This window comes from Hyperoodon ampullatus, assembly GCF_949752795.1.
Source record: "Hyperoodon ampullatus genome assembly, chromosome: 9".
Lineage (NCBI taxonomy): Eukaryota > Metazoa > Chordata > Mammalia > Artiodactyla > Ziphiidae > Hyperoodon > Hyperoodon ampullatus.
The window spans coordinates 68,439,691-68,466,578 of NC_136922.1; the positions used below are offsets into that span (position 1 = coordinate 68,439,691).

The following is a 26,888-nucleotide window of genomic DNA, read 5'->3' on the forward strand; positions in this document are numbered from 1 at the left end:
TGTCTCCTGGGCTATAGTCCGCAGTAAAGTCCCTGAATAAAACATAACTGGCCACTTTTAGGTCGTGCATTTTTCTTCAGCTGACATATCGCATGCAGGAATAAAGAGAAAGATCCAGAGGCTGCCCACATTTCTAATGGGTAATGTTCAAATGGAACACTAGTACCACTTGGACTTGTTAAAAATGTTTGAAGTGCAGCCTTGATCTAGTGGACCCGCATGTCTAGATTTGAGGCCGTGATCTCCATTTACACCTGAGAGCTTCTGGTTTGGAACTTGAAAATACCCTGAATAGAAATGACACAGCTTTACTATCTAAAACATAAAGTACTGTACAACTTTGTAAATATGCTAGAAGCCATTGCATTGTACACTTGAAATGGTAGTTTTTATGGTGTATGAATTATATCTCAATTAAGATGTTAAAAGCTTAGCACAGCGCTTGGCACATATGGGAAGTCAGTACAAGTTTCTTTTCTTGAATACATGCATGCATGGCTCTTTTCCTCCTGGCATGGCTGTTTTTTTTTGACAGCCCTAGATTATGAGCTGGCAGATCCAAGACAAGCAGCCTGTCTAGAAGAGTCCAGTGCTTTCTAAAGGCTGGTGACAGGCATACAAGCAGCCAGTAGGGCAAGGAGCATCCATACCAGAAGTCAGGTTCAGTTACAAATCAAAAAAGAAAGAATTCAGCAGCAAGGCACATGTGAATGTGGAGTCTTGAACAAAGGGAGAGCAGGCAGCAGGGTATGAGAAAGGCAAGAGATGGGGCAACAGGGCAGCAAGAGAGAAATGCTGGGAGCCAGGAGCCCCAGAAGAGCTGAAGAGTCAGGGCAAGGTGAAAAGCGGGACCATCTTTCTTTGCCCATTTCTGCCTGCTGAGAGCCAGTCCTGGAGGCACTGGCCGAGATCAGCAGGTGGCAACCCATGCTCATCACACCTGGCTGAGGATAACTTGCTGAGGCAGCCACAGTGGCTTCCGTTGAACAAATCCAGAATCTTTTACCACAAGCAGCAGCAGAAAAAGGAATGTCGCATAGGATGTGTGGCTAGGTTAGGAAATTTACAATGTTCCTGGGCTCTGGTTTGCTCAAATTAAAATGCCTGTCCCAGTGAAAGTTCTTTGATCAAGAGTAACGGAGGGCTTCCCTGGTGGCGCAGTGGTTGAGAATCTGCCTGCCAGTGCAGGGGACAGGGGTTCGAGCCCTGGTCTGGGAGGATCCCACATTCCGCGGAGCAACTAGGCCCGTGAGCCACAACTACTGAGCCTGCGCGTCTGGAGCTTGTGCTCCACAACAAGAGAGGCCGCGACAGTGAGAGGCCCGCGCGCTGCGATGAAGTGTGGCCCCCGCTCGCCACAACTAGAGAAAGCCCTCGCACAGAAACGAAGACCCAACACAGCCAAAAATAAATAAATAAATAATTTTAAAAAAAGAGTAACGGAGACCCAAGTACAGTGATTTCAGGGGAAGGACTGAAAAGCCACAGGATATCCTCTCACAGGGATGCAAACACAGGAAACAGAAAGCAGAGAGGAAATCAGGATTGGAAGCCGCTCCCTCTGCCCATCCTCTGACTCCCTCCCAGGCCTTCATCCCCACTTATCTCAATTCTTTCTGCAGACTGGTGTTACTCTGTGTACTTGTACTTATGGCCGGGGCTGCAAAGCCCCACACTCAGCTTGTAGGAAGACGCACCTGCCCGACACCACAGCAGCTTTGACTCCATCTCACCTTCCCGTTCTAGCAAACATCATCACCCAACTCACCTCTCAATTTCAGATTCCCAGAAGAGAAGCATGGTGCGGGGGGCCAGGGGGGCTCAGCTAGGGTAAGGTGTCAACTTCTGGTCCCCTTAGCTGTTGGGGGCAATAGAGAAGGGACACATGGCATCAGGCCATAGGCTGCCCCTCCTAGGAGCCAGTGGACCGGCAGCTCCCCAGGAAAAGACATGCCTCAGTTTGCTTTGTATTTTGTTTGGTGCTGGTGCTGGTGGTGCTGGTGTGTGTATTACCTTCTCCAGGGAAGAACACATTCCAAACACAAGGCTTCCTTAAACTACTTAACATACAGCATGTGCATTTATTCTCCCTAGTTAATTCCCCACCTCGTAAATATTTTCAGTGACTTTCAAACATTTTTGACCCCAGGGTAAAAAATAAGACTAAACATGTATTACATATGAATGCACATGAAACAAATATTTCACAAAACAACACATGTAACACACTCTGATTATTTTCTATCCTGTTATAGTCCATTTTTTAATGCTCCTTCAACCTACTAAATTGATTTACCACCCACTAACAAGTGATGACCAATGGTTTGAAAAGCCCTACTATTACCTCTATTGTCCTGTAATTTTATCATTCAAAAACAATTTTACACTTTTCACGTTATACTCATATAGAAGAAAATTCCCCAATCCTTTCCCAATAATACCCCAAACCCCACAATATTTTAGCCACTTTTAAAAGATGAAGCAAGTGCACCAGAGATGTCTAGTGCATTGAACTGTTTTCATTACAGTGTCCTTGAGGCAGTCACATGACACCCCTGTGCTCAATTTGTTTAGTGACCAATAAGGACTCACGCCCTTGGGTTAACCAACCCAGCTGAGAAGCACCAACCATTGTCTCTATGCAAAGCCAACCTTCCCACACAGGGGTGGAACCAGCTCCCTTGGGCTCACCAGCCTCGTTCCAAATGGAAAAGAAACTCTGCTGGTAATGTGTGTTATCTCTGGGGAATTTCTAAGGCAAATTACTTCGCTCAGCAATGCTGATGCAATTGGGTTATTGGGTCATGGGTATAAATAGGAACAAATGCTTTTTGGAGGACCAAGAGGTAGTAGAATGAGGACTGTCAGTAGAGGAAACCAGGGAGGTAAAATAGAGGATGGAAAGATGGATTTCCACCTCCCGCACCAAGAACTGGTGTGTCTTCCATCTGTGGCACAGCATGATGAGAACTGCCGAGATTCCTGCCTGTCCCACAGCACAGCCCAAGAGCACAGGACACTGGCTCTGGAGCCAGACTTCCTGTGTCCATCCCTGCTCTGTTGCTTACACCCCTGAGCCTCAGTTGTGCCCTCCAGAGAATGGAGCAGGTAACAATAAAACCTGGTTCACAGGCTTCCTGTGAAGACTCAAGTACAACAAACAGCCCATGTGAAGCGAAGCGTTTAGCTCAGCGCCTGCCACATAGCAAGCATCCAACAAATGTTCAGGACAGTTGTTACCATCCCCCCGACTAATGCCCCAGCTGACCTGAGAAGGTGCCTAAAACTCACAAACAGAGTTCTGTCTTTGAATGAATACTTTTCCCGTTAGTTTCTCAAAGTTCATTTCAGACACGGTTAGCCCACTCCAGGACCCTTTTGGATCCCTCTTCTCTTCTATAATCACTTGGTTCCTTCCTCTTCTTCCTCAAAACCTGTGCCCACTTCAAGGTATTCTTCCCCCACTAGACCCTGAGATCCATGGATGCATAGATTTAAAGGGATTCATCTCACTGAGCTCTTTGTAGAGCCCAGTGCTTAAAGTGTGACAGGTGAACTGAATTCCACTCGATGACTGAGTAGTCTCCTGACCCAGGTCGGACATACAAGTCCCAGGGATACACAAGCCCTGTCTGCCCAGGGATTCGGGGAAGCTCAAGGCCTGCCTGAGAACACAGAGCACCTAGGAAGTGGGAATGGCATTAAAAAGGGGTGCCCTTCAAATGACCCCACTTCTTTCCCCGGAAGTTCCTGGGGCCAGCTTTGCAGAGAGGGCCTGGATGAGAAATGGATATCTCTATTCTTACAAAAAACTTATAGAAACAAGATACTGCCATGGTATATCACTGTACTTCACACATTCTGAAGTAGGTCTTAGCACAGGGGGACCAAAATACCATCCTGAAATCGTGAGAGAACTTCAATTGTCCACAAGTACACGATCTCCTAAAGGTGCTCTCTACCATGCTCCATGCTTTCTGGGGACCTACCTGTCTGCATGCTTAGGGTTAAGGATGACAAGGCAATTTTCCTGTTTGCCTAAAAAATATGGTATTAATGCAATAATACTACCTTAGACAATTATACAATCCAGACCAAAGGCAAATGAAAATGTGTTTTGCTAACCCCCAGTGAGTGGAAGATTATCTGTTACAACTTCCTCCAAGCCATCCTCTTAAGGAATAAAAAGGTCACAGACTAAAGCTGGTAAGCAATGCTCACAGGCTGTAACTTCCTATATTTATTGTCCTGAGGCAATTACCATCAGGATCACTGGCCTGGTGTCAGCAAAAAAAAAAAAAAAAAAAAGGAGCATCATAAACAAACCAGGGCCCAGTTAGTGGGGACAGAGGGTTACCAGGAGGTGGCATAGGCAGCTTTGGAGGCAGACCCACCGGGTCCAAGCCTCAGCTCAACCACTGCCCATCTGTATGACCTAAACGGGTTGTTGCATAATCTCTCTCTGTCTCACTTTCCTCATTGTAAAATGGAGATAATAATAACCTGCCTCATCAGACTGGAATGAAGATAATGGACTAAAACTCTTAGCCCTCTCTCTCTATAAAATTCTTTTTCGGAAGACAAATTCCACTGGAATACTTAAAGTAAACAAATGGGACTACATCAAATTAAAAAGCTGCACAGCAAAGGAAACCATTGACAAAATGAAAAGGCAATATGTGGAAAAGAGAGAAATATCTGCAAATCATATATCTGATAAGGGGTCAATATCCAAAATATGTAACAAACTCACACAACTCAATAGAAAAAAAGCCCAATTTTTAAAATGGGCAGAGAAAGTGAATAGACATTTTTCCAAAGAAGACATACAAACAGCCAACACATATATGACTAATCAACATCACTAATCATCAGGGAAATGCAAATTAAAACCACAATGAGAAATCACCTCATACCTGTTAGAATGGTTATTATCAAAAACAAAAAAAGAGAGAGATAAGTGCTGGTAAGGATGTGAAAAAAAGAGAACCCCCTTACAGTGTTGGTGGGAATATAAATTGGTATAGGCATTATGGAAAACAGCATGAAGGTTCCTCAAAAAATCAAAAATAGAACTACAATAAGGATCCAACCATCCCACTTCTGGGTATATATCCAAAGGAAATGAAAACAGGATATCGAAGAGGTATCTGTATTCCCATATCCACTGCAGCATTATTCACAACTGCCAAGATATGGAAACAATCTAAGTGATGTCAACGTATGAATGGATAAAGAAGATGTGGTAGATATATACAATAGAATATTATTCAGCCATGAGAAGGAAGGAAATCCTGCCATTTGCAACAACATGGATGAAACTTGAGGGCACCATGCTAAGGGAAACAAGGCAGACAGAGAAAGACAAACACTGCATGGAATCACTTATCCGTGGAATCTTAAAAAAAAGTCAAACTCATTGAAACAGAGAGTAGAAACAATGGTTGCCAGGGGCTGAAGGGTTGGGGGAAATAGAAGTAAGTAAAAGGGTACAACATTTCAGGTTATAAAATGCTTAGGTCTCAGGATCTAATGTAAAATATGGTGGCTTAGTTGATAGCACTGTATTGTATAATTGAAATTTGCTAAGAAAGTAGAATTTAAATGTTTTCACCAAATAAATAAATAGCAATGATGGATATGTTAATTAACAGGATGGGAATCCTTTCACAATGTATATGTATATCAAATGACCATGACATATGCTTAAATACCTTACAATTTTGTTTGTCAATTACACCTCCATAAAGCTGAAAAATACACAATTCACTTTTTCTTTTGTATTTTCTCTCTCCGTCTCTGAGACATCACCCTGAAATATGAAAGTTACTGGGGCAGAATTTGAACTTGTAAATAGCTGAATCTTAACTTTCTCTAAGGCATTTGCATGCTATGCTTCTGCTGAACTCTGCTCAACAACATGACATTTTTCCCCCTGCGATGAAAAACAGAAGTTAATGGCCCAATAAGCAAATGAAGACAATTTCAGAAAATGGGCTTGGATAACATGAGAAAAGCAGGGGAGGTGCCTTCCTGAGGATCTTAGTAGAGAATCACAAGCATCTATCAGTTACAGAATATGTTAGCTTGTCCAGCCAGGGCTGGAGAATTTTTCTTCTTTAAAATTACAGGTGAGGGGGGCTTCCCTGGTGGCGCAGTGGTTGAGAGTCCGCCTGCCGATGCAGGGGACGCGGGTTCGTGCCCGGGTCCGGGAAGATCCCACATGCCGCGGAGCGGCTGAGCCCGTGAGCCACGGCCGCTGAGCCTGCACATCCGGAGCCTGTGCTCCGTAAAGGGAGAGGCCACAGCAGTGAGAGGCCCACGTACCGCAAAAAAAAAAAAAAAATTACAGGTGATATTTTACCTGTGTCAGAGGAAGGGAGACCACCTCACATACAAGGGAAAGTCATTAACTAAGAACATGCACAAGTTTCGAAAATGAGTCACCAGTTACCATGGTAACACAAATATCACCTAACAACTCACTGGGCTGTAAGTAACCAAGATGATGCTAAACACATTACTTAAAAAAAAAAAAAAAAAGGGAAATGGGCTCTATTTTTAAGAATACTTGCAAAGAACTAGACAGACTTAACCGCAGACTGAAGGCAGCCCAGGTTTGCCCCTGTGGACCCAGGATTCAAGGTCCATCTCCTGCCCTTTTTGTGTCATGTTCTGTGTCACATGCATACACTGTGCTCAGTGACAGCTGTAGGAGGAAGAGTGATGACATTTTACTTACAAATAAAGAGCTGCAATTGGGAAAATGAGGCTTCTCATTCCCTAAACTTTTAGTAAAGGAAGAATCCTCACTATTGGCCAATGAAGAGAGACAGACAGATTGAAGACAGATTTAGGTGGCAGTCCCTTTAAATTCAACATTAAGGATTTCCTCAGGCCAAACAAGATCTCTCAGAAAATAACTAGGATGCCCAATAAAATAATAATTTATCCATTGTTCTGAGTAGTTTGAATTTTCTGATATTAATGTTAATATCAGAAAATTAGATATTAATGTTAGATATTAATGTTAATTAGAGTAAAAGCATAAATAGTACATGAATTTTTAAATTATTCTACGAATTGGCCACACACAAACACCCTCCTAAATGAAACTTAGCACTTGACCTCTGTTCATAGTGCCCAGTGCCTGGGACACTCGGGTCCCATCTCTTCAGAAAAGTGGCCCGAGAGCAGTGTTCCTCCAAGTGGTCCCTGGGTACCTGCATCAGAATTCCACAGAGGGCTCTTAAACTGCAAAATCCTAGGCCATATCCAAGGCTTGCTCATTCTGAGTCTTTGGGGTTGAGATCTGAAAAACCTACATTTTAAAATGATTCTCCCTGTGATGCTTATGTTCTCTAGTCTGAGAATTCCATCCTTAGTAATCACCAATACATTGAGGTCTCCTGAGAATGATGACAGAAGACAGGACAGCCACCAGGGGACACAAGCCAATACAGTTAATCAAAGGCAGAGTTAACTGTGACTCAATGGCTTTTGGGGCACAGCCAAGGATAAAAAACTAGCACAATATACTAGTATTATATACAGGTGTGTGTGTGACATAAGTTTTTCAGAAACAACACAGGTGATGTACTGTGACCTATTCTACTCTATTATATTCCAATTTTTAATGCTATGAACACCAACTAAATTGATTTCACTACTCATTAAATGGTGATGCTTGAAAAACACTATTATAACTTCTGTTGTCCTATAATTTTATCACTTAATAATTTTTAAACTTTTTCATATTATATCCTAAATAGTAGACAGCCATCCAATCTTTTCCAATAATACCCCAAAAGTCACAATATTTTAGTTACCTTTCAAAGGTGAACCAAGGTAAATGAGACAGTCTTCTGTTTAAGGGTATCAACAACAGTACATTCAACTGCTAACATTTATTTATTTATATCCTCTTTATCTCACCAAGAATAGCATGCAGATTATATAAATATAAAAGGAATGAAATATTTGAAGAAAATGAAGCAAGGGGGAAGTAAAGACAGAAAACTGTTTGCGGAATGAATCAAAGCAACAAGTAAAAGGAATAGATACAACACAGGCCAGGAAATCTAGTCCACTTGTTAACTCTCAGCCTTCTGGCAATCAGTGTGCAGAAGAAAACATGATCAGTTATGAAAATTCCAGGGACCATCTGGGAAGAATAAAGCACTTTTTTCTGTGGTTTATTACCCCTGAGATATTGGCCAAGCCATCTGACTTCTATGATTCAGTTTCTTATCTCTTAACCAAAGCCACTGTGGTTTCCATCACAGGTTAGTCTTGAAGGACAAAATCAACAAACAGAGGTAATGTGCTTGGCCCAGTTCCTGGCACATAGTAGGTGCTGAATAAATGTTAGTTTTCCTTTCTCTTATCAGGGATCTCTAAGACATTAATTGTACTTGCTGCCAGAGCCACTGTAGTCTTCACAATTCCCTCCTTCTCCTCCAAGCTTCCTAAAGAGTTAAAATCACCCAAGAAGGAAGCAGTGTTCCCAAGAACCACAGAACACTCAGTGCCTATGCAATGCCACCTTCGAAATGGTTTCTTGTCATTCTTTCAATAACTTTAAGCAGGGCTTAGAGGTTATTCTGAAAAAAAAAAAATCTGAGAAAGGAAAGCTATACTAAGTCATTAAGTATCAAATAAATGCTTTAACCAAGCAATAAGAAAGAGAGCTAATTAGTGAATTCACAGTTAGAAGCCAAATGCTGTTGCTAAAACAGGACACAGAAACATATTTGGTCTTCACTCTTGAATGGGCTAAATATCCCCTTGTTAATACTAAAGTAGCAGTTGTTTGCTTTGCAGACTCTATTTTTGTGGATGGTAGAGATGCAAAATTTAGACCAGCATGTTTTGTCCTGAGTAGAGGAAACATCAGTTATGTTTTAATTTCCTTTAAATATAAGTGTCCCAGATTAAATAACGCAGTTGACCTACCTTTTCTGTGATATAGAAGTTTGAACTATCAGCGTGCTGCAGTGCAAAGTATTCATGGTTGGCAAGGGACCACCTGAAAAATACAAGCATAAACTGATCAGAAAAACAAAAAACATTTTCTTGTTTATAGTTTGATAGAGTTAGATGAAATAAACACCCTATGATTGGAATTGAGCCAGTACCCAAGATACCCACAGTGCAGTTCCTAAAACAAAATGGCATTAGCCCCCCTTTCATGACCCTGAGACCAACCATTTCAAATGTGGGTCATCTAGGTGTTATTCCAAGCCTATTGCTCACCTTTAGGCATTTTATCTTCATGGCTTTGAGGGAAGGGTATTTAAATATAAAGTTCCATTCCTCCCTATTATGAATGAGTGAGTGGAGCAGAGAGAGGAAAACAAAGGAAATGAGTGCAATTTAAATTTTTGATAATTGTTACATTTTAATTGCCTCTGTAGTCTACAGTCCCCAATCGGTATGCTTGCTGTAGCTTGGAACATTCCAGTTGAGGATCCCAGGTCTTAAATAAATTCCAGGTAATACTATATTCACACTTCTGCTTTAAAAATAAAAAACTTCATGCAACTTCCATATCAATGTGCTTTTCCTTTGGATTGTTAGAGCAACCCAGAGAAGTAGGAAAGTTCACTATCATTGTGGAGTTCCACATGGCAGCACAAACACCCATTGACCTGTCTTTTAAATTATTTTATCTTCTATGGAGACCTGAGTGGCCCTCTCATTTTATACCAGATGAAGTGTGTACTTAACCTCAGGAACTTACACTGCTCACCAGTGAGCAGGATGAATGAACCACAACTTTTCAAAATAAATAATATCAATTCCAGTGTCCACATATATCAGCCATTCTACACTTTCTATTCCTTGAGAAACAGTGATAATTTTTTTGGTTGAAAAGGCATGGAAATCTTACACAGCAATTCTTGGTGTCTTTTGGCAGGTCAAATAGTGACTGAGTGAATAATATTTAATGATTGCTCAAGAATATTTTATTTGCCTTTCAATTTGTGGACTGGAGCTCCCTGGATAAATCCTGAGTAACACTTACCCATCACAGACTTCCTTTATTATTGCAGACAGTGGTTTTTTCTGAAAAATAGAAAAAAAGGAAATACTTTGTCTCAGTTTCATTTCATCATTTTACATTAAAAAAAAAAGAAGAAGAAGAAGCCTAATAAAGAGATATCTAAGTAAGAAGAATTTACATTTGCTATTTTTGGTTGTATCAGTGAGTGTGTTGTTTTTCTCAAGGTAATAATCGACCAGCCATCACCACCAACTATATTAATGATTTATCAACCTTGTGGTCATTTTTCTACACTTTAACATTGCTAATTGAAAAAAAACATATATCATATTTAACTTAGCCACATTAAAATCAAGATGAAACATAGCTTTGGTCAAAGATCTCACAGGCAATGACAATCCGCCAGGTCAAATGATAACCAGAATTCCTCAAGAGTAGGACATGAATCGGGCAACCAGCAGTTTCATTTTATGCAAACAAGCTTGGATGTGGGATATTTTTATGAGAACATGAGGCAAATGGAATATGAAGCATGGTGACATTGTTCCTACAAAGTACATAGAATTCTTCCCCCAGCTGTGGCCCATGCAAATGCCAATCACGCAGCGGCCTGAGCAGGACACACTCGAGTAATGGGACCATGACACCATGTGCCATGGTGTCAACTGGCGGCTGACTACAGCTGTGCTCTTGGCCTAACAGCCACAGCTGTGCTCCGCCTGCCTCCAGATTGAAAGAATGCAGTGAAGAGACACACACAGCTCGCCCAGAGATGTCGAAACTCTTTCTGCTTTGGATGCAAACAGACCCTGGCTATCTCCTGGGATGGGCAGTAGTGTGTCAACCAAAGGAACACATCACAGACAAGAAACAAATGGGGAAGAGAAATCAAAGAAATACAACACATGGCCCTGGATTTTCAGATACAACCATAGAAAAGCATCTAATAAACATGTTCTCCTCCTGTCCCTCTGCGGGGCACTGTCATATGGGGGAAGGAATTCTGAATCAAGCAGACTCAGTTCAAATCCTAGCTGTGTCAACCTCTCTGCACTGAGACCTACAATTTCCTTAATTTGCTGAACCTCAACTAACTAACCTGTAAAATGGGCAGAGGACCTATCCACTCCTCAGGGCTGTTAAAAGAATTAAATTAAATTAAATTAAATTAAATTAGAATTAAAACAAAGGGCAAAAGGTTCAAAAAAGGGTAAGGGCTCCACTTCCCTACCCTCTCACATCACTAGAAGACCTTGATTTCCTCTTTGCATCCTTGCCCTTGGGCCCGATGCTGCTAGGTCTGCCCTCTTCGTTAGTTCTGAGCACTCTTCATAGTCCTTTCTAAGGGCCTCTAGGCCCTGATAAAAGCTCCAACACAGTCCTCAGTGTTCCTCCAATGCTCTCCCTCCCTCTGGAGCTCTAGGGTCTATGACTAAACCCACCACTATGTTTTCAAAAGAATGTCTGCTTACCCCTACAACATAAATGCAGTGGGCAGAAAAGGAACCTAGAATTGTTGAGGGGTGGAAAGATGGTAAGTATTCCTGACATTCTGAGGTGGTCTCCTTTAGAATAAGATTGGAAATGGAGATTGGTTTCTACAGTGGTGTTACAGGTTACACAATTCCTAGACCTTTGCAAGAACTTGTCCATTGTTTATGGCTCTGGCTGTGAGTCAAGGGGCAAATGTGCTCTCACAACCAAAGGACAAAGGAGCTTTAGAAACAAAACTTTTCCCATAAGATGAGGATTTTGCACTTTCAGTTGCCAGAGGCCTCTCCAGGCTATCGGTATTTCATGAGGACCTAGAGGTCTCCTACCCTCCCAATCTTACTTCTTGTACCCTCAAAACTGAAATATAAATAAGAGGGCTGGATTTCAGACTTAAGTTACATTGAAAGGACAGATCAGGCCAAGAAAGTATTGCTATTGATGTAGGAGAAAGCATTTAAATTATAGTTTTCAGAATTAGAATTCTTAGTCTAGGTAACTTAGAGGAATTTCTTGGATTTTAATTCAGGTCTGATTCATAGATTCAGAATCAAATTTGAAAAGACAGAAGTCTATGGGCTTCTAGAACTGTCATATCTAGAACATTCTGAAGTTTGATATATGAAAGGAGTAAAGACTCTGGAAGAACAAAACTTAGAGATTTAATAGAGAAAGACTAAAGAAAAACTTTAAACCACAGAGGAAAAGGAACCATAGTTAACTGAACATAATGCACTCATTATGCAGCCTCACCAATTAAAACGAATGTTATGTAAGGACAGGGCTGGTCCCATGGCCCACTTCCTACACCTGTCCCCTCCGTTCTTTATCTGTTCCAATGAAATGCTGGCTCCACCGCCCAAACCTAATTCCAGTGACTTTTCACAATTCTCATCCACCTTATTTGACAATATCATTGCTACCTTCTTTTTGAAACACTCTTTCCAGAGCTGCTATATTTCCTTCAGTCTCCTACAGTTATAATCAATAATCCTTCGATAAAATTCAAGAGATCCTTCATTATTTCTCTTTTATCTCTAGCTTCCTAACTCCAAATTTCTGTTCCTATCTCTTCTGTTTTTACTTAATTGGTCAGTTCCTCATTCATTTCAACTGCCCCAAGTCTACAGCCTGATCCCAAACGCCCTTGCAAATCTCTGACAGTTTGTTAGAAACAGCATGTTAACTCTCCTTCAAGCATTTTATTAAATATACAAACAAAAAATCACTCTCACCATTCCCTACCCATCAATCTACCCCAATAATAGCATGCCCCTGCCCCCAAACTCCCTCCATCCCAGCCATGATTTCTGTGTCTCATTATGACACCACTACAGCCCGGAGCATCATTAACCTTTATTTCTTCACTCTCCAGTTCTGATTTGTTACAGGTGATGTAGCATTTTCCTCTGTGACATTCACATCATTACTTCTCACCTCCTCCTAACCACTCTTCTAAAATCCTGACACTCCTCCTTCCAACTCCTACCACATAAGTCATACCCCAATTCCATCACCCTTAATTCTGTTTCCTCAGCCCCAGTGCCTTTCCTGAGTACCAGCCCATCATTACCAGCACTAACTACTTGCCATAAGTTTCCAATCAAATGCTCCACTGGTCTATCAAACTCAGATTCCTATCTTCCATTAGTTCCTGCACTTGCCTTGTCTATTTCTGGCAGTTCTTCCATGTACACTTCTAGGGAACTTATCTTTGCCTTCTCTATTCTGTGACATATGGGTATTTACAAGACACTGAGTCCCACCATTCTTTCCTCCACAACCTCTCTCCCCTTAATCCTTTCCAGATCTTACTACCACCTTTGGTTAAGAGTTCTCAGGATCTTGGTGCCAGATCCTTGCAAAAAAGTCTTTGCATCTCCAGTTTCTTTATCTCCAATCCCCATGTTAACTATAACTAGGCAAAATCACGCTTTCCCCACAAACTTTACTCGTGTCATTCTTTGGCTCCAGTATCCTTCATAGATGCCCCATGACCATCACCTGTACAGTATAAATCCCTTAGCTTGTCATCCAAGGCCTTCCACAATCTGGTCTCAAGCAATCAAGCTTTACTAATGTTGTACATGTTTCCCATGCTTCTGGATTAGCTGATGATTCATCCAAAAAAATCCCACCCTCATACTTTCACTTAATGCCATTTGTTGAAATGTCCATCTCCTCCTTTCTGTTCCAACTCTAACAATGACACCTCCTCTGAGGAGATGTCCCTGATTTCCCCAGATAGAGATCAGTCTCTCTGTGCTTAGCACATTAAATATATCACTCCTAAGGACTTAGTATATCTGCCTTATCTTCTTGTCCCTTGAGAACAAGGCACCTTAATTCATCTTAATTCATCTTTGTAACCTTCTCCACCCCTCAGTACTAGTTGCACAGTATACAGAGGAGACTCAGTACATTTCTGTTAAATGGAAAATCCACACATTCACTAACATTCCTTTCAAAAACAAACAAACAAAAAAGGCTTGACTGTAAAAGTAAACCATTTCGAAGCATAGCCTGGATTAATCAGCACATCCCACTTCCTACCAGGTAAACCACTGCAGGGTGGCTCTAAGCAGCTGCTCAGACACGTGAAGGTTGTCACTACTCCCCTCACAGACCACTCTGTGATTCACAGCTTGGAAGAGCATTGAGTCAGCCAGGTGATGAAGAGTATAATTCAACAGGTATAATTGTCTCCATCCATTAGAAAGGCCACACAGGTAAGCACGAACTACTCCTGTAAACAGGGACTGAATGAGATACCCCAAATACACTCTTCTGGTAGCAGTGCTTTTCTCACTTCCTATACAAAGCCCTCAATTTGACTTGAGCCCCTTGCCTGACTTAAATTCTAAGCCAAAGGTCAGCTCTATGTTTTAGTTAACATTTGTTCAGGTTATGGAAGATGTTTCTGTCTATCTGCCCAGTTCTCTATGACTTGGAAGTAGGCTGACAAGTGCAATGCCTTGGTAGCTTTTTGTAGACCCACGGAATAATTTGCCTTTTACCTCATTGAGACAAAAGCCCAGGAGAAAAGAAAATTTGATCTAAAAGGATGAAAACTGGTTCCTCTTCCTTTGATTCCATAAACTCTAAAGGAATGAAAACTAAATTCTACACTCGATATGAATATATCTGGATGTAGAATATTGAGACCCAATTATTTTAATTGCCTGAGCATGTTTTCATAACTTAAAAAAATCGTAACTAAATCCCTTAAGCTTTTTGTTCTGAAGGTCAAAACTGCCTTCTCAGACTCAGCAGTGAGAAGGGAAGAGCAGGAATGTTTTTAAGGATAACCCAGAGGGCCAGACAGTTACCAGATTTCCTTGTGCAGGGGACTGGGGATTATGTGCACTCTCTACCCCGTTCCCTTTAGCAACAGTGAGGTCATCTTGCAGCATGAGAAAGTATTTCTTCTCTTTATATTAATCTGGGAAAATCTTAATGATGGCACAAAAATTTTTATTTGTCAAAGTATGCATTTCCATACGAATTTGATTGGAAAGGTACCATGTGCCAACAGTTCTATTCAAGGGGTAAGCTTTTTTTGTTGTTTTTTTGGGGAAATTTATTCCTCCCTTTTTATTTTTACTCTAATTCTCCCAAAGGATTCCTTTATTCAACTTAATTTATCAAAGAGTAAGTCCAGAAAGCAAATTTCCTGTACAAAAAATTTATCTACTTTACATAAAATCACCTAGGTTCCTGAGAATGGCCAAATTCCCCAGCAATTCATTTGTGATCTACATCTCTGCCTCTGTCCTCATATGGTCTTCTCTCCTGTTCTTCTAAGGAGGATTTAGGGCCCACCCTAAATCCAGGGTGATCTCATCTCAAGATCCACAATTAAATATGCAAAAACCCTTTTTTCCAAATAAGATCACCTTTGCATATTCTGGGGGTTACGACTTGGACATACTTTTTGGGTCCACTATTAAACCTACTGCAATTGGGTAAGAAAAAAAAAAAGATTTTTTTAAGGATTAGAGAGAGAAAAGAATATATACTCTTTCTACCTAATCCTTAAAGTGGATGCTGATCCTTCACTTTCCTTTCTACACTCTCTCCTGCCTTTAATGAAATGCCAGTGTCATAAATTCCTGAACCCATGTCACCCACTGTGACCCTTCTTCTAAGGCCTGGTCCTCCCTTCCCAACAAGCCCTGGTGGATGTCCTGCCACCCCTTCAGGATGAACACTTCATCTTCTTCCTCAGTAAACCAGATCCTCCCCCTGCCTCCCTTTCATCTCTTAAAAAAAAAAAAAAAGATCACTCTCCCACCCAAAGCTCATGGTTGCTTTCAGGCATGAGAGAACCCCAAGAAGAAACATCCTTGGGAGTCCCCAGTTGTTTATTTCAGAGGTTGTGGAGTCCCACCTGCCTTGAGGCACGTTCTCCGGACACGACCCAGCTGCTGTCCCTCATCAGTGTCCCCTCCCTGATGAGTGGAGCAGTTCCTGTTCAACCACCTGTTTCTGCCCATTGGCAGGGCACCCGGCCTGGGGATATTACCCAGGCCAAATGCTCACCTCGGAGCTCTCAAGTCTGCTGCTGCCCACGTTGATGCCTTGACACCAGCCCATGGAGGCTGGTAGCTTCCCCATCTGATGTGATACACACCTGTCAGCAACTATGGATTGTGGGCTGCAGTTCCCACCTCTGACATCTACTTCTCAGGCCCAGGTCTGTCCTAAAATGAGCATCATCCCAAAAAGAAAGCTTGGCTTCACTGAAATCTTATGTATTTCAAATGCTTTTAAATACATGAGGGGAAAAATGCTTATGAGATGACAGTAAGTGAAGGGACACCAGAAAAGCATTTTGAATGCTGAATTTTTATCAACTAGCTTTTCTATACCTTCCCCCAACTATAAGCACTTGAATGACTTTAGAAAATGACTTCCTGGGATTGAACCCCAACTTCTGCAGTCCCTAATTTTGTAGCTTTAGGCTTTTTACTTCTCTCAATGTTTCCATTTTCTTTTCTGAAAATAAAAGCAGTATCTTGCACATTGTAGGGTAGTGAAGATTAACTGAGAGGATGTTTGTAAAACCCTTGAAATTGCACCTGGTACATAGCAAGGCATAAATGTTACCTATGAATAGGTTCTTTCATCTCTTAAATTCTGCTTGGATGCTTTGCAGGTACTTTTTTTAAAAGTTGGTTAAAGAAATTAAATACATGAATGAATGAGTATCCAATTCTTCCTTCTTCCTCAAGTGACTCCAACTCCCAGTGCTGACTTTGGCACTCATCTCATCCTGTTCTTTATTCTTCAACTCATTTTCCTTTCTTCTGCTAACTAGCTTATACTCATTAGGAGGCAGAGACTGCCTCTGAGACACCTCTGTCACCTCCAAGAGAGTGGTTGCTAGGCCACAAGGGTGCAAATTGATGAACATTTTTTGATTAAGAACACTTCTTTTTTCAGCCTTTAGCTTCTTTCCCTTTCTTCTGGTCTCTTCTGACTGCCTCTGAAGCTCAGGCAGGAGCTACAGATGGAAGACCAACAGCGAGAGGAAGACAGGAGCAATCCCCCATCACCACCATGCAGCTGCCCTTGCGTAGTGCCATTGTCATACAGCCCTGTAATTGCAAAACCATTTTTCACAAAGACTTAAAGTTTTTGGTCCCAGACTATTAAAAAGCCTTTCTCTAGTGCTTTAAAAGAATGTGACAGCTGCTTTATTTTGACAGTTTGACAGCACTTGGGATTTTACTTTGCTTTTATAGATGGAAATTCATTGAACATATTCTGCACAGCAGTTATGAGTAATGTTGGCCCAGAAAAAAAAGAAACCCAGCTTCCAAATGTCAGGACACCTCTGAGAAGGGATATGCGTGTTTACTACAACTTAGCCTAGAATGTGACTTGGAGAAAATTTCATGTGCAATAACTCTTCTGGTTCCCGGAGGTGCCTCCTGACACTGTGTCAATGACACCAGTCATTTTACAACAGCGTTATTCCTCCTCCATTGAGCCCGATGACTACTCTCCATGCTTCTGAGCCATATACCTTTAGTATGGAGGAATCCAATGTGTCCCGAGAGGTGTGTATGCATATTCTGTTTTCCTAATAGCTGCCTAAATAATCTGAAAGTTAACGACAAAAACCACACTTTCCTGAGGCAAATTTAGCTGGTTCTTGGAAAGCAAGTATTTTGACAACAGTTCCAATGTGAATCACTGACACAAGACTTCAGTGACTGTCAGAAATGACAAAGGGGGGAGCTCACAACTACATCTCCAAAGTAGTAAAACTATGTATCACATTAATTTTAAAAATTGAAAGATGACAGGCTATGTCACCTTTTTCTTGACAAATGATTTGTGTCTAAATGGTTTACTAAAAATGATTTGTTTCAAGCTTCATGAAACTAATTAAATATTAGATTCAGCGAGACAAAGTACAATCTTTGCATCATAAACATCACTGGACTATGTAAGTGAGCAAAGACAAAAAATAATTAGTACTCTCACGTATTAGTGGGTTAAAGAGGAATAGAAACACCTCTTTCTCTTTTAGGAATTGTGATGTACTTCTACTCAGTAGAAACTGTGCTCCCCTTCAGTTGGAAGGGAAACTACAATTTTAGAAAAAGACAGAAATGTAGAGATGAACAATGCAAAAATAAAGCCCTACTCATATCAGTTATCTATTCTGAGTCTCCTTCCTTGTCCTTGACTATTTTCCATTGTCCTAATATCAATGTTGCTATGGATATAAAATCTTTTTCCAAATTTCAATATTGAGATATTGAAATATTGCTGCCTGAGGGCAGCAAAAACAACTAATTTCCCAATTCCTATATCTCTCTCTACCTTCCTTAATATCTGTCTTTTCCAAGAGGTACTCCCAGATGACTTGGGCCTGGCTGGCAGGCCATTTCATTCCACCACAACTTGAGTCATGTGTCCTTTTTTATGTGGAAATGAGTGATTCACACTGTGACTCAGTTCAGGTCTTAAGGTTTGCCTGTCTTCACTCCTGTGAAATAGCCTCCTTATTTGTGTCAAGTTCATATGTGGAAGGTCAATCGTATTTATGTGCATGGTATGAAAGTAAAAAAGTCAGACAGGTTCGGTAGGATAAACAGAAATGACTGCTGACTCTGATGGACAGGGTGATATCAGACCAGGTGGGTAGATACGAAAAAGCCAGATAAGCTCTGAAGGCAAAGTAGAGTTCAAGTTCAATTTAAACACAGGATTATGAAGGTTTATCAACTGCGAAGAAGCTGAGATTGGGTATAAGGCAGCTGTCGAAGAATACTAAGTAGAACTAGTGGCAAAGGGAGTATTAAGAAGTGTTTACTTTTTTAATTTGGGGCTTTTTGTCCCTCTTTACTACTTGTCTCACTTTGCCATGTAGTTGCTTTACTTTGTGAGTGGATGCACTAATGCCTATTCATCCTTCTTTCTAGAGTGCTTATGGATGTGCTGAGATATCTGCCAGCAAGTAGTGGAAGAAGTGAGCTTCCAAGTCTCAAATATATGTCCCATGAATGTGACCACAGCAACCTGAGGCTAAACCACAGCCTTAAAGAACAATAAAACAGGCTCTTCTGGAAGGGTCTGGAATATCCAAACAATGGCCACAACCTCATGCACTTTCTAAAACTCCCCTACCTTTGACATATCATCAACCCAGACTTTCATTATCTATCATCACTTGGCTAGCCCTTCTGATAATAATGATAATAGCAGTAGCTACTATTTATTGAGTGACTACCATATATCCCCTACAAGATGATGTTACTAAGTCTACATTACAAATGAGAAAACGGTATGAGGATCTGGAGATGTTAAGTAGCTTGCTCAAAGCCTCACAGCATATGGGGCAAAGCCAGAATTTGAACCCAGACCTATATAATTCCAGAACCCTTGCTCTTTAACTCTGTCCCAAATCTGGAGTACTAGCAACCATCAACAACAAGCCCAAGAGCCCAGAGCTAACACCTGAGGGGAAGGCAGTGAAATTCTGGGCCTCTTAATTCCTGGCGCATAGTGAGCTTTTGAAAAACCTTATTTAAGGCTCAATGTTGCAGCACTACCATGAGAATAGTAGATGATCCTGCTTCATGAACTATCCACATAAATTATGATGAACTCCCAAGTCAACAATGAAACTTCCGATATCCAGGGGAAGAACTCTCTGCTCCAGCTTTCTTCTCACTTTTGATGCTCAAATCAACACCTCCAGTCCTGACTTCTCCATAGTCCCCTTCTGTCTCAGGCCATTTTAACTTCCATAACCTCAAATTCAAATCTTACTCCAAAATTCTTTTTCACTTTTCAACTTTTAGTCATCTTTTTCTAGTCTGCCAGAAAATAACCTTGCAATCAATGTTACGTCTTCCCTCTCCTTCATGTTGTTTGTTCTTCTTCGGTCCTGCCAAGTCAACCTCAGAGGTTACTCTCTAAACTTCTTTATTCTGCCCATGGGTAAAGAAAAGCAAGTAAAAATAGTTGCTATTTGGATTACTTAGGGCACCCATAAAGGCACGGTAAGTGGATGCTCATGTTGCATATGGAGGAGCTGACAATGTCATATGCATGAATGAGAGAAAGTGGCTAGAAAGGCAAGCTGGAGGCCAAAAATGTCTAACTCTTGACAATTTGGACTCATCATAGGTTTTTAAGCAGGAAAGTGACACAATCAAATGTGCATTTTCTAATGATAGGTGATTACACTGGAGGCCAAGAGACAAGTTGGCCAGTGTATCAAAACACAAAGGAAATCTGAAAGGAAGTCCAACCATATGGATAAGCTGCCGTATTTTCCTGTACCCATTTGTAAGTGTTCCATGAAGAATGCGACTCCACCTGAATATTCCTCCACTAGTGTTTTCTATCTTGGTAGCTGTCACCAACATATGCCCAGTTGTTCACAAGAAATCTCGCTATCATCCTTAAACATTTTGCTCTCGCTTACCTCCCACGTATAATCAATCACCAATTTCCTGTCAATTTAATCTTCTCATATGTCTTGATGAGACATACGTCTGACTTCTTTTTGTCTCCTCTGTCACTATCCTAGGCCATGACATAATAATCATTTCTCACCTGGGCTACTGCAAGAGCTGTCTAACTAGTCTCTCTTATTTCATTTTACCTTCACAAAACAATTCTCAAATTTTGACCTTCCAAAAGTACAAATCATACCATGTCACTCCCCTGCTTAGAAACCTTCCCTTTTTTCATGACTCTTAAGAGTATGAAGTCCGCACAACTCCTCATGGCAGAGCCTCTATCCATCCAACCAGCCAAATCCAAAGCCCCTATGGAACTTCTTTCAATTCCAGAGAGGTAAGATATTAGCCAGGATCTCCTCAAATATCACCTCTCCATCATTCCTTCCGTTCTTGTTCTTCATTAACAGTATTGTCAATTAAACATAGGATGGAACTTCTTCACGTGTCCTTTCAACACAACTTCGCATTCATATATATTTTTCATTCCTTATCTTTTGGAATGTATTCTGGATGTATTCCTTATTTTCATCTTCCAAGTTACTGGTTCTCTCTATAGCCAAATCCACTGTAGAGTAACTCTATGTGTTTTATTGTTTTTTTTTTTCCTGTTGTAGGGTTTTTTTTTTACATTTTACTTACTATATGTATATTTTTTATTTCTGAGATTTTTGTTTCTGTCTCATATTCCTCTATTCTCAAGTTATGTCTACCTACTTTGTGTGCATAATTTCCTGTTTGTGTAGATACTAGTCTCTCTCTTCCAAAGTTCTTCCTTTGAGGATCTACGACACACTTATTTTTAAGTCCTCCCTTGATCTCTATGTTCCTCCACACCGACCAGAGGGAACAGGGCCACCTACAGCAGCAGCAGCAGGTGTGACAAAGAGGGACCAGATGCAGGTAAGGTAATCAGTTACCTGAGGTAACTGATTGGACAGAAAAGCTGAGGGAAAGAGAAGAGTCTAGGAAGACATGTAATTTCAGCTTCAGTAAACTGGGTGTATGTTCATATGTCACTGAGAAAAGGAAAATATGAAGAAAAGCAAAACTGCACAGGCTTGGGGTTGGAAGGAACAATGAGGACTGTTTTGAATATGTTGAGTTTGAGGTGCAAGGGACATCTAGATGGGCATGACAAGTAAGCAGACAGGTAGTTGTTTATATGGGTCAGGAGGTCAAGAATGAAGTGACAGAGGAAATTATGAGCATCTTATGGTGACGAGGCTGACGAATGCAAATAGATCACCACAAACTTGTCCCAGGGTAATGATCCATCTATAATCGTTTTGAAAATTGATACAGCTTATCTCAAAGTCATTTGGTTGTCTTTTGATTATGGATGACTTTGATGGAAGGACAAAAATAGATCTTCATTAAGTCAATTCATAAGATATAATAATATATTTAGAATGCATGGTGGGAACAAGGGAAGGGATGCTCTCCTCACCAGGGCCACTCCTTTCATAATTATATTTAATTGCATCATAGGACAGAAAAAGTACGAACATCACCTATTTCCTTTGTTCACATTATTATGATTTTACCACATATCAGGCCCTGTCCTAGGCATTGGGAACACACTTGGCCTGTGCAGAACATCACACAATGAATACGTGGAGCCATGTAGGATGTTACAAGTGCATATAACAAGGGCCTTGGTCTGATCTGAGAAATCTGAAGACTTTTCAGCAGCTTACTCTTCATGTGGGATGAAGAGTGAACAGGAGTTAGATAAGCAGAGAAATGAAGGGGCGGTAATTTCCAGTTAAGAGAAAAATCACATTTGTAAAGGCTCTGAGAACTATGCATTCATGAAAGGAAAAAAGCCAATTATAATGAGAACCAAGACAGAGGAATCTGGGGGAAGCCACATTGACTCTAAGCAAAGCTGGTGATGTAGGCAAGAGCTGAGGATAGCAGGGTCCTAATAACCACAGCAAGGACGTGTGGGATTTATTCTAAGTGCGGTGGGAGAGTCACTGCAGAATGCCTGGGAGAACGCACCGGAGGGGAAGTAAGAGTGGTGACCGGGAGGCCAGCCGAGGAAGTACGTGGAGACAAGCGACAGCAGTGGCAGCGAGGACGGAGCAAAGGTGGCCAGAATCAGGAATCACTGAGGAGGGAACTCCCACAGGACTTGCTATTTGAGAGGCTTTGGGAGCTGCAGGGGAGGCTGTCCAGTGCCACGCTGGTGCCGCTGACTTAGTTACAGGACCCGCAAGTACATCTGATGGAAATTCTAGAAAAATCAACTTAGAAGAGCACACATTTTCTTTCCCCGAGGCTGCTCTCATTCCCTCGCAGTTCTGGGCACACTGCACAGGTCTATATACCCCTAGAGACAAAGTACAAGCTGCCTTTCTGCAGAACAAAACACCTTTTCCTGGGAACCCAGAGTCCTGCTTAATGCTGAAATCCACATATTTATATACCCCGCCACAAACTGCCAGTTGACCTAACAGGAAAATGAAGTACAAAGTGTGACACACACAAAAGGTTCTAGAAATGTGAGATGTCTTAGTCACCAAAATCTCAAGAAAACACGGTTGATAAAAGGCTCTGTCCTGAGTTCCCCAATGTGCTCTTAGTGACAGAGTTGGGGAAGGGAAATAGAATGGAGGAGACTATCACCCCTTCCTACCCAGAAAGCAAACTGAAATCTGTAGTTCATTTTCAGAAGAAAAAGCAGAACACTAGAGTTCATTCCTGTGCAATTAAACTGGGTTCTCAGCTGAGGGGAGACATATGTTTTCTCTTCCAAAGCATGGCAAACTCTAAGATTTTATGAAGTTACATACACTCTCACGTACAAAGGGACAGAGCTAAAACCAGAAAGAGAAGTACTTCGGTCACTTTATAGTAAAGGAAGTTTAAGAAACAGTTGTTACATGGGCTTCCCTCGTGGCGCAGTGGTTGAGAGTCCACCTGCCAATGCGGGGGACGCGGGTTCATGCCCCAGTCCGGGAGGATCCCACATGCCGTGGAGCGGCTGGGCCCGTGAGCCATGGCTGCTGAGCCTGCGCGTCCGGAGCCTGTGCTCTGCAATGGGGGAGGCCACAGCAGTGAGAGGCCCACGTACCGCAAAAAAAAAAAAAAAAAAAAAAAAGAAATAGTTGTTACAGGGACTTCCCTGGTGGCGCAGTGGTTAAGAATCCGCCTGCCAGTGCAGGGGGCACGGGTTTGAGCCCTGGTCTGGGAAGATCCCACATGCCGTGGAGCAACTAAGCCCGTGTGCCACAACTACTGAGCCCACGAGCCACAGCTACTGAAGCCCATGAGCCTAGAGCCCATGCTCCGTAACAAGAGAAGCCACCGCAATGAGAAGCCCACACACCGCAACGAAGAGTAGCCCCCGCTTGCCACAACTAGAGAAAGCCTGCATGCAGCAGGAAAGACCCAAAGCAGCCAAAAATAAAATAAATAATCTTTTAAAAAAAGAAATAGTTGTTACAATACCAAATCCAACAGTTGCAAAAATCAGATGAGCAATGACTATTCCTGTCCCAATATCATTCTACCTGATTATGACAGCACAGAAAGTAGTAGTGCGACATCACCCAGGCTTTCTTAAGTGGAACAGAAGAAGCTCTTGAAGGTGTTACGTTCATACTCTCTGTAGAGTAATTAAAGGTGAAGAACCATTAGGACCATTTTACTGATGGAAGCACTGAGGTACTCCCTAAACATTACTGTGGGAGCCAGAGGTATCACAAGCAGATACAGCTAGAAATGTAGTGGGATGTAGAGACAGTAATTTCTAAATCTGGGTCCAAGAGCATCAGTATCGCCATGGAGCTTGAAAAAAAACAGGAATTCCCAGGCCTTGAACCACACCTACAAATAATCCTCTCTGTGTGTTCAATATGTTTCATAACAATTCATATGCAGAACCAAACTGGGGAGCCACTGATTTAGACCATCCTTAACAAGGGAAATTTGTCCCCCACCCTGGGGATACTGGCAATGTCTGGAGACATTTTTGGTTGTCACAACTGGGGGAGGGAATGCTACTGGCAACTAGTGGGTAAAGGCCCGGATACTGCTAAAATCCTACAATGCACAGGACAGCCCTCAAAACTCAGAATTATGCAGTCAAAAATGTCAATAGTGCTGAAGTTGAGAAATCCTGATGTAATCCAACCACTCAGGAAAGAACAGTCCAGAAAAATTACGTGACTTTTCATTTCTGCAGGGCAAGGTTGGAGCTTCACTTTCCAGAAATTCAGTCTCATTTTCTTGATTCTATGGGATTTTTTATTACTATTATTGTGGTAAAATACACGTAACATTAAAATTACAATCTTAACTATTTTTAAACATAGTGTTCAGGGGTATTAAATACACTCAAATTGTACATTCTGTGTGATTGCATCTGAATTCAAGACTCTTTATTTGGAGCTCAACTGTCATTTTCGTTCACCAGGCTCTCAATACTTTAATGTCTTGGGAATTACGGGTTTTCAGGCTGAAGAGCTAACTTTAATGCATTTAAGGAAAAGTTTGTATTATTGGTTCCAGTCTTGCTTGAAACATAAGAAACTTGTTCTATTCTATGTATGACTGAAAAAAAATCATAATTGGCTCCTAATGGTTTCTATTATAAAGCAGGGCGCTGAGTGATTACCTCACCGAATCCCCACAATGCCAGGAACGATGTATAAATATTGACAACTCTTCCTTACAAAGCAGGAGGCTTGTCCCCAGTCACACAGCACTTAGTGGCAGCCCAGATTTTGAGTCCAAATAAGTCCACCCAAAGTCCATGCCCATAAGCACCAGGCCAGCCTGCCTCTCCCAGTGTCCAGCCCCAAAGAAACCTGCATTTCAAGGCTCTGTCTCACTTCAGGTGGGCTCCTTCTGTAAAAACCCAGACCACTTGCCATATTTTCCCTAACTTTTAAGGTAATACAATCTTGGCTTTCATAATACAACATGTCCATGGAAGTCACATTGTCAGTGGATGTAGCAGGCAAGCTGGCAGTGGCATAGGCATCTCTTCAAACCACCATTAAACTGAGCCCTAAGAGATGGAGAGACTCAAAGAGAATTACCAAACACATGAAATAAGCCAGACAGAGAAAGACAAATACCATCCAGTATCACTTATATGTAGAATCTACAAAAAAAAAAAATCAAACTCATAGAAACAGAAAGTAGAAAAGTAGTTGCCAGAGGCTGGAAGGCAGAGGAAATATGGAAAGGTTGGTCAAAGGATACAAACTTTCAGCTATAAGATGAACAAGGCCTGAGGATCTAATGTAAAACATGGTGACTGTAGTTGATACTACTATATTGTATGATTTTAAATTTGCTGAGAGTAAAACTCAATTGTTCTCACCATATGTCAATTATACCTCAATAAAGCTGAAATGAAATAAAAAAAGAACTATTGAACAGATTTATGATTTAGTAGAAACTGTCTGGGTTTTAGTGTCACCCAGTGCTAGACTCAAATCAGTAGCTTCCTAACTGTGTGATCTCAGGCAACTCACTGAGCCTCTGAACAATTATGAACTGGGAAGTATAAAGCCTGCCTTGCTGGGCTGCAGGAAGGGGATGAAATACTCTGTGCAGGGCACTTAACACAGTGCCTGGCACATAATATGTGCTGATTAGATGGTACATGCTATTATCACTACTACTACTACTAGTGTTATGTACAGAATGAGTTAAACTCCTATGTCAAGCACAAAAACTTCAATGTACTTTATGTATTGAGCTTTAAAAATGAGTGAGCTTTATGGGTAAATCAAATTTATATGTATTGAATTATATCTTAAATATATTACAGAAATAGGACAGCTGAGGGAGAACCGTGGGCAATCATTTTGTACATGCTTGCCTAAAAACACATGCATCTATGTTTCTTTGAGAAAAATAAAATCTGCAACCATGTATGAGAAGGAGTGCTATTGTAATTTTTTCTGTTTGGAGAATGGAGAATAACCAGTGTTTTTTTCTTATCTTTACTACTCACAATTCAAGCCAAAAGTAGACCCACATAAATAGAGATCATTGTGACGGACCACAGGATACAAATGTAGTATGTAAATCAGTCTGACCACCAAGAGCTTATAATAACATCTTATAATCTATTTATAATCTACATCTTATAATATACTTCAAAAGACATGGGCACATGTAAATAATAACAGGCACAGGTTATATTAACTGTAAATAAAATCTACAGGCAAAGAAAATGGTATAAGAAGGATGGAGAAACAACTACATTACGTGATCAAAAAAGACTTGAGCAGAAAGAAGGCTCTCCGCAGTGCCAGCAAAGCCAGGATTTAGTGGAGTGGAGAGGGGAAGAGAGGGCAGAAGGAACCCAAGCAGGCTGGCTGTTAGAAAGAAACTAAAAGACATGAAAAGAAAAAAAAGTGCAAAAATGTGCAGGG

At 41.2% G+C, this 26,888-nt stretch overlaps 1 protein-coding gene across 2 annotated transcripts in view; it reads right to left on the reverse strand.

Annotated features, from left to right (window-relative positions):
- The window catches only part of ELMO1 (engulfment and cell motility 1), a gene marked incomplete at both ends in the record, with an annotated part of 466,567 nt that overhangs the window by 432,348 nt on the left and 7,331 nt on the right, over positions 1-26,888 (reverse strand). For both annotated transcript variants that reach the window (XM_079711467.1, XM_079711468.1), the window contains 2 exons: positions 8,956-9,028; positions 10,028-10,068. In XM_079711467.1, the coding sequence (XP_079567593.1) occupies positions 8,956-9,028; positions 10,028-10,068 (114 nt within the window). The remainder of the gene's footprint in view (positions 1-8,955; positions 9,029-10,027; positions 10,069-26,888) is intronic.